Here is a 9,733-nt window from a genome sequence, read left to right on the forward strand (position 1 = left end):
GCTGTAAATTAGGCTCAAATTATTAGGCTCAGGTTGTTTGGGCCACTGATAGATTGTAAATAGGTTGTTGTTGTTGTTGTTGTTGTTGTTGTTGTTGTTGTTGTTGATGAATCTGGTGTTACTGTTGTTATGCTAGATTAAAAAGCCATATCTTGTGATGTTATTTCAAACAAGGGTATACACACCCTCACACACTGCTGCTCTTGAAGAGACACTGCTGCGCTCAAAACAAGCAACAGACTCTGAGATCTGAATCATATCTAACTCCCTCACTGTAGTCCATCCACAATCAGACTTTCAAAATGCCCTTTGTTGTTTTATTGGAGATAGTTCACAGGCCAAAGGAGATGGTTTTCCAATATAACTAGCCGTGTCTCTATCGTACATCTCTGTGATGTGCTGTCTTTTCACAGAGAAATAATAATGGCAACATTATTCTATCCGTTCAGGTCGTGCACCTCTGCCAAGGTCCTCCAATTTGTGTTGGATGAATGTGTTTTTAATGGTGGATGTGTGACTCACTGTTGTTTGACATTGTCAAGATGTTTTCCATGACCTTGAGAAAAAGTCTTCTGAACTTTTGGATTGATTCATTATGCGGCTGCTTTGATTTGAAGTAACGTGCAGTGGAGGTGGATTAAGAAAAAGAAGCACCACATTTATTATTTGCTCCAAGTGGTGGAAGATAAAGGCTTGCGTAGGCCTCTACTATTTTATTTTGGTTGTAGGTGAAAGTCTTTTTGTGTGAGCCGAGGAGATTTCATGACAGAGGAGGATTCTGCAGGTGGAACAGAATTGGGCAATTTATTTCATGATCAAGGGATCATGGAATCATGGAGTATTCTAGATTGAGATTTCGCCGTCCTGCTGAGCCAATAATCTGGGCATTTATTGGCTACTTTACATCCCATAATAATGTATGTGAAGAAGAAATGTTCTTCTTTCAGGTCTGCATCATACACTGACTGGGGTTTGTTGGGGAGTGTTTGTGTAACCAAGTAATGGCAATGGATGCTGGCTATAATGGGTAGGGATAGAAAAGCTCTGTGTCTTAGCGCGATTTCACACCATAGGATTGATTTATCCATAGATAGCGCCAAGCTATAGCCTGGAGAGTGGAGCTGGATTGTTCCTGGTGTGTAGATTGGGCAGGGTGGAGGTGGATTTAAACACTCAGGCTGCACTGGTGGAAAATGCTCTACAGGGGTCCTTGGATAGCAGTGTGAAAAAAAGATCCACTTCCAACAGAGCGGGATGACATCAGTGGGGTTGTAGAGTTCCTTTTTTTCACAGATTTAGAGGTCCTCTTGCGCCCTCCTGTGGTCAATCTGAGTAATGTCTCATTCAGTTGATAAGCATTCACCACATAATGGTGACACAGCAGAAGGGCTTCACCCACTCAAAACATGATGTTCATTCCTTGCACTCCTTGAGTCCAAAGTTAACCTACACACGTTGACGATGCAATGTAATTTGATCAAGTAACTTTACTTGACGGACGAGTTCATAACACATTCATAGCAGCTGTCATAAGCTGATGTCGCAATGTCAGTGTGCATGCAATGTAATTTATTTGCAACGTCAATATACAATGTAATTAGGTTGTCATGTCATTATCTATCCCAAACTAAGCAGTAGTATAGAGTTGTTACTTGTCAATTCATAAGGCATAATTCTCTTCAACTAAATCTACCCAGATAATCTGACAAACCCCTTTAGTGTTATAGAGATAAGAAATGTTTGTTTTATCTACATATCCTCTGTAAGGTGTCCCTTGTATCTATTGTTGAGTATAAACATGGCATAGGCTAGAGCTGATGGACATTACTGGTAGTTTTCCATATATTGCTGCATAATGGCAGTGTAAGCAATACAGTAATGTTACAATGTGACTCCGTGCCCCTCTGTCCTCTTTGGTGTGTTTATGACAGTGCATGTGGGTTTTGTAAGCTAAGTTGTCAAATGACTTTGGCAACATCACAGGTCTTGGAAAATGGAGGGAAGGAAACAAGCGGCCATTTTGAGGGCCTGAGATGGAGGACCTCCTGTGGATGTGGTGGCATTTCCCATAAGGCCTTAAGGCAGACGCCACAGTGGCACGCCAGTCACGGTGCGCAAGAGGAAAGGCCAGCTGTCTACCCCCCACTGGCACACACACACACACACACACACACACACACACACACACACTGACACACGAGCAAATATAAGCAGGAATCTGAGGAGAAAATATGGTTCACATTTTGTTTTATTTTTTAATGGATTTTTTGTTATCGTCTTCATACAAAGAGATCAAAGAATGCACTTACGGGACAAGAACTTCACACAGATTTGCACACAGCACTTTGATGAGGGGAACCAAGCTCTTTTCCTATCTGAGGAGGACGCGCAGGGGAACGAGTGCCAATGTGGCCTCTTTGGACTACGGGCAATAACAGCACAGGAGAGGCCATTTCAAGAGCAGGGGATTTCTCTCTCTCTGTCTCTCTTGCGTGCGCACACACACACACACACACGCGCGCACACACACACACACACGTGCACGCATGCACACATGCACGCACGCACGCACGCACGCACGCACGCACTAACGCACACGCACGCACTCTCACTCACTCAATCACTGGATCCAAGAGTTTTGAAAGCACAATATGCACAAAACAGTCATTACTGTTTGACACAGTTTACAGTCGATCACAATGAAAGACTTCCACTATTCAATTCTAGGGTCACCATAGCATCAAAACAATAATGAACTGGTACATGCACAAGCTGAGGGATCTTTATGGCATGTTGTGAATGTCCATGAGACAGTAGGAGTGTTGGGAGTATGAATGTATCAGGAAACTGTATGATATCAAATGATTTGAAATTATGGATATTCAAGGTCAGCTAATTGAACTGGACTGTAATTTCCCAAAACTGACGTTGGGATAACTGTAGAAAAAGTGTGTTTGAAATTAAAGCACCTCTGCCATTTACTGGAATAAGGTAGCTGCTCAAGACACCTTTGTGAAACATGTCCTGAACTGCTCGCGAGGAGAGACTGAGATATGTCGGTAGTTCACAACCTTCACCAGCAGGTGGCACAAAAACAGAACCCAGGAGCCAACACAAGCCAACAAGCAGCAGGTGGGTATATCCAGCATCTCAAATGATTCAATAAGGTACACATGATGCACAGTGAATTCCCCATTACTGACAATACTGAGACAACACTGAGTATTACCTTTCATTATACTTTCATTAGAATTTGATGAGCAGGAGAAAGTCAGTATCAGAATGATAATAAGGGAAGTCTAAAACACACACACACACACACACACACAAGCACAAACAAAAACCCCTTTAACACAACTTTGTAGTGCACAAAGACACAAATGTTCCACTCTGAGCCAAAGGAATGAATGGGATGCAGACATTTATAGTGAGAGGGCAACATCAGCACAGTCACAGAGGCACTTGAGAAAAATGGAAACACCATGACCAGAGTAAGGCACCACATACTACACACACACACTCACACACACACACACACACGGTATCGCTTTGGGTTACAATCACACAACCCACTTACATTCCATACACATGGGGGTTGGACAGGTACTGCGTAGTTAACATCATTTGATTTATTTAATCCTATCTTTGCGTCCTCACTAATTATTTAACATAAACATCTTTATATACTGTATATATATATATATATATCCTCTCTCCAGCCTGGTATGCTCTGGTATATAAGACTTTAAATGGCATGTTCTGAATCAAACAGAACAGTTCTGGGTTTGAGACAGAGGGTGGACACACATAGTTCGTGGTCAATGTGCCAATGTATTCCACCCCTGGCATTTCCCTTTTACTAATGCAGATGTAGAACATGTGGGCAAAATCAAACAAAACAGGATGATCATCCACAGAACATGCAACATGTGAGACACGGATCAGTCATCATATGTCATAAATCCATCCCATATAATAAGAACAGTAGCCTTCATAATACATCAAATTAAGCTTGCAACAAAGTATTTGACTTTTGATCATAATCATACATAAAATGTGCAGGGATATAGACAAACTCAAACAAGGGTGGATGGCAAAATGGAAGTGTTTGATGATATGCCGCTTTCGTCAACCATCGTGTTTCTGAAAGCCATTAAGCCGTTTTCAATACCCCCTAGCAATACTCTTAAATGATTTTTTTTTTTTTTTAAATGTAATCTCTGTTTAATCTCTGGTTGAGAAATCATGAAGTGTGCTTAACATTAAACATTACATCTGGCATTGAAACACTTGTGCAGAATCTCAAACGACAAAGGACACAAGCTAACTGTATGATCACATTTTCACACAGGGAGGGGTAGACATAGGATCTGTGTGGGCAATGAGGTCATGCATACAGTACATCTCAAACACACACACACACACACACACACACACACACACACACACACACACACACACACCATCTGATGTCAATGATAAAAAATACAATAAAATTCAACATCTAATTTGATAACAAATCAATAATACATTCAACTGTTTCCATAGATTTCTGGTACAAATGACAGACTTACGATGTCAAACACATGGTATGACTGAAACCTCCCACAGAGAGCACTTCTGCAGTCTGTTGCCAGGTTTACTTCATACAACAGCCTCATGTTAAGGAAGGATCCATCTTTCACACAAAGCTGCTGACCATCACTCTAGGGATGTAAAGCACCAGATGTATAGGAGAGGTAATCCATTATACTATTATAGTCTGTCACACACACACACACACACACACACACACACACACTTACATAACACATGATGTGTGTGTGCGCGTACACACGTTTACATGAGTAACGTAAGTATGAGACCCTGTACGCACATACACATACTTTGTGTGCACACACAAATTACGATACGATTATCTTTCCCCCCCCCCCAACAGTCGATGCACATTTGCTAAATAATTATAAGGATGTGGAATGTTAGTGTCATCGGGTCCCTAAGTTGGCTCCCTGATGGTACTGGAAAGGGTTAATTTACATCCGGCGAATATGTCTCCCTCTGGCTGCGTATCGAGGCCCTTTGGAACTTCCTGACAGTGCAATCCCTCAAATCAATGCCAATCCCCGACAGATACACTCCTTATCTCTCTTTAGCCCTGTGTCAGCACTCTCCATACGCCTCTATCTCGCCCTGTTACAATTTCGTTTTGATTAAACGAAGCAGCACATTTTTTTTCGCCATGGCAATATGAAGCGGATCAGTGATCAGTGATCATGGGGGGATGGGGGGGGGAATTAAGTTTACAAGACTGTCGTGGTGATCGAGTGATGAGGAGGAGAGACCACAGGTGGAGGTGTGTCGGAGGAGAAGCGACTTTTTTTTTAGGTCCTGGGGAAGAGTCCCTTCTTATAGGCTATCAGAGTCGTCGCCGCGACGACAGACAGGACGGTGGACACGCCCATGAACTTGAGAAAGCCGCCCACGGAGGGCAGGTTCCTCTCCCAGAACGTGGTGACGAACGGCAGAGCAGGGACATCCTGGAGGGAGATATCACACATTAATGATGACCCACTAATACACACACACACACACACACACACACACACACATATATATATATATACACTGTATATATATATATATATATGTATATATACTGTATATACATGTAGATATATATATATATATATATATATATATATATATATATATATATATATATATATATATATATATAGATAGATATAGAGATCATTATTATAAAAGGCTTGAAGGACATATAGATGGATGTGGAAAAAAATGCCATCCTAATGTTGGGGACAAATCTGTCACCCAGAATAAAATGATGTAAAACAGACAACACTTGTAACAAGTTTGTAGCAAGTTTACTGTGAGATAATCATAACCTGCCTCATCATGTATTGAGTGGTAATATTTCACTCATAAATATTCTGTCTCAAAGACTACATGAAAAAATTCAACTCACCACAGACTCAGGTTCTGGTTTCCAGATCTGGTTAGGAGAGATCTTACCCATGGTACACATGATCTAAAATGAACAACAAAAATAATGTGCTTTAATTACGCAATTAATTATTTTGGCATTTCCTTATTTGTTTAGTAAGAGTGATTTATTGCTGCGGCTGATTGCTGATTAATGACTAATTGGCCATTCTGTAGCAGTTTCTGTGATTTATAAAACCTGGAGGAGCCCAGACATCAGTACTGTATAAATACAGTCGCCACACTCTCAACTCAACAAAACTCAATTTGACTTAACTTAACCTAATCAAGTTATTTAGTTGTTTTGACTGACTAAAGGCATGCCAATGCACACATTGAAGTGCAATAAACATCACACAACTAGACACTGGCGATGAGGTAAAGGATTTAGCCTCCTCTGCTTCTCCTGCTTCTCTGTCACAAAATGATATATGACATACAGTATGATGAAAAAAAGTCTCTTTTTTCCCATACCAACAGTACTTGGTCACCTCGAGAAACAGTGATCACCAGAATGCTCCTGTAATTAATAATCTAGACACTGTGGGGCTATATCATCTGACAAACAGACACATGCACATTAGTTTTATTAAGACAGTAAGGTTTTAGTGTGTGGCTTTAACATGAGCCATCAGCTCGTGCCAAGCATGGGATAATGAGTAGGCAGCTTCAGATGTGGCCCAGAACACACGTCTATTCACACTATACAGTAAACTCTGTTCACTTTATACATTCTACAGTATGTGGACATGTCTGTTCACACTATAAACTCTATGTAGACACACCTCTATTCGCACTATACAGTAAACTCTGTTCACACTATACATTCTACAGTATGTGGACATGTCTGTTCACACTTTGAACTCTACAGCATGTAGACACACGCCTCTATTCACACTATAAACTCTGTTCACTCTACTCTCCTGTTATTCTACAGTATGTGGACATGTCTATTCACACTATAAACTCTGTTCACTCTACTCTCCTGTTATTCTACAGTATGTGGACATGTCTATTCACACTATAAACTCTGTTCACTCTACTCTCCTGTTATTCTACAGTATGTGGACATGTCTATTCACACTATAAACTCTGTTCACTCTACTCTCCTGTTATTCTACAGTATGTGGACATGTCTGTTCACACTATAAACTCTGTTCACTCTACTCTCCTGTTATTCTACAGTATGTGGACATGTCTATTCACACTATAAACTCTGTTCACTCTACTCTCCTGTTATTCTACAGTATGTGGACATGTCTATTCACACTATAAACTCTGTTCACTCTACTCTCCTGTTATTCTACAGTATGTGGACATGTCTATTCACACTATAAACTCTGTTCACTCTACTCTCCTGTTATTCTACAGTATGTGGACATGTCTGTTCACACTATAAACTCTACAGTATGTCGACACATGTCTCTTCACACTATAAACTCTGTTCACTCTACTCTCCTGTTATTCTACAGTATGTGGACATGTCTGTTCACACTATAAACTCTGTTCACTCTACTCTCCTGTTATTCTACAGTATGTGGACATGTCTGTTCACACTATAAACTCTGTTCACTCTACTCTCCTGTTATTCTACAGTATGTGGACATGTCTATTCACACTATAAACTCTGTTCACTCTACTCTCCTGTTATTCTACAGTATGTGGACATGTCTGTTCACACTATAAACTCTGTTCACTCTACTCTCCTGTTATTCTACAGTATGTGGACATGTCTGTTCACACTATAAACTCTACAGTATGTCGACACATGTCTCTTCACACTATAAACTCTGTTCACTCCATGAACTCTATGTAGACACACGTCTGATCACACTATAAACTCTATGTAGAGACACGTCTGTTCACACTATGGACACACGTCTGTTCACACTATAAACTCTATGTGGACACACGTCTGTTCACACTATAAACTCTATGTGGACACACGTCTGTTCACACTATAAACTCTATGTGGACACACGTCTGTTCACACTATAAACTCTATGTAGAGACACGTCTGATCACACCATAAACTCTATGTAGACACACGTCTGTTCACACTATGGAGACATGTCTGTTCACTCTATAAACTCTATGTAGAGACACGTCTGTTCACACTATGGAGACATGTCTGTTCACTCTATAAACTCTATGTAGAGACACGTCTGTTCACACTATGGAGACATGTCTGTTCACACTATAAACTCTATGTGGACACACGTCTGTTCACACTATAAACTCTATGTAGAGACACATCTTTTCACACTATAAACTCTGTTCACTATACATTCTACAGTATGTGGACATCTCTCTTCACACTATGAACTCTATGTAGACACACGTCTGTTCACACTATAAACTCTATGTGGACATATGCACTCCAGATGACCAACGAATATGGTTTGAGGTATCGAACCTCGAATGCAGATTGAGTGCCTACACACACGGCATTAGCTATGTGAAATGATGATCAGCAGATCATAAGATCTTGCCTCCCGGGGTGAACATGTTAGTAGGTAGCAGAGCCACAAAATGGCTTGACTGGGATAAGCTTCATTTCAAAATAGTGCAATTCTTTCTCACCATCTGACAACACAGAACTCATCAGTATACTGTCGAAATAATTTGTTGACTCAACCAAGTCAAGACATCTTGTTTTTGGGTTAGATTATGAATTATGATCTTATGTTGTGTACTAAACGTAACTACATGAATTTAGTATAATTTTTAGTGTATTCCTCATGTTAGAAAGTGAGGTGCATGAGTTTCAACTGCACACTTGCACCATCACACACCACACACCAGGGGGCGCTGCTTTGCCTTTTTGGTCTGATTGCATCTACTGTAGATCACAAGCATGAGGCCGAACTTGGTCCTTCTTGGACCTGAGGCGAACAGGCAACTCTTATTCGAAGAATAGTAACTTTTTTTCGATTCACAATGGCATCCTCGTTCACAAAAACATGTGAACTGTGGACTAACTGGGATATCGTCTTTGCTAGCAGTAGCACTAATCCCTAGACACGAATATGCAGTTTGACTCCGGAGTGCTTTGTTGAGTTCTTAACACTGCAACTTTCAGGTCTTTGCACACGCTACAGGTTAAGGACTCACAGCAGGCAAACCCAAAATGTAGTATTGCTGGTAAAACATCAGTAGCCTATACCGAAGAGAGACACAAGATCCAGTCACAGAGAAGAAGCAAACTCAAGGCACAGCGTTTCATTGGGCTGTATTCAGGAGAGAGAGGCACACACGAAGCACAAGGCACCTCATCAGATCCGTCTCTGACTTGACACAGAACTATCCAGAGTTTAGGTGCACAACAGACTGTGGCAAAACACAGATCATAGAGTGACACTGGCAGAGTCAGGAGACTTCCAGCTGCCCTAATCAACAACGTATATGGCATTTTACACCAAACAAGCAATCAGTAGTGATATCCGAGGCCATAGCCTTGGACTTAACTACCCTGGAAATCCAGAGATCTCGTGAGAGCACAATTTGAATTTACACAGCGAGTTACTCTGGCAATCAGTAATGATGCTCATTACCCATGCCGTTGGAGCTGAGCTGAACCAATCACATCGGAGTATCTGACAAAGGCAGGCCATAGGCGAGCTAAACAGACCACGACAGTGCTGCTACGTCGAAGTCCAGAATCAGTAAGTGGTACTGGTCGTAGTGTTGTTTCGTTGTGATGTTTTCAAATGCATGCTTGGTGCCGCCC

At 41.1% G+C, this 9,733-nt stretch overlaps 1 protein-coding gene across 1 annotated transcript in view; it reads right to left on the reverse strand.

Annotated features, from left to right (window-relative positions):
- Positions 1-2,230: 2,230 nt before the first annotated feature.
- The window catches only part of mao (monoamine oxidase), a 43,808-nt gene continuing 36,305 nt past the window's right edge, over positions 2,231-9,733 (reverse strand). Inside the window, exons 14-15 of the mRNA XM_062534289.1 lie at positions 5,987-6,049; positions 2,231-5,537 (exon numbers count right to left, since the gene is read on the reverse strand). Coding sequence (XP_062390273.1) covers positions 5,382-5,537; positions 5,987-6,049 — 219 coding nt within the window. The 3' untranslated portion in view covers positions 2,231-5,381. The remainder of the gene's footprint in view (positions 5,538-5,986; positions 6,050-9,733) is intronic.

Source organism: Sardina pilchardus, chromosome 4 (genome assembly GCF_963854185.1).
Source record: "Sardina pilchardus chromosome 4, fSarPil1.1, whole genome shotgun sequence".
NCBI classification, from domain to species: Eukaryota; Metazoa; Chordata; class Actinopteri; order Clupeiformes; family Clupeidae; genus Sardina; species Sardina pilchardus.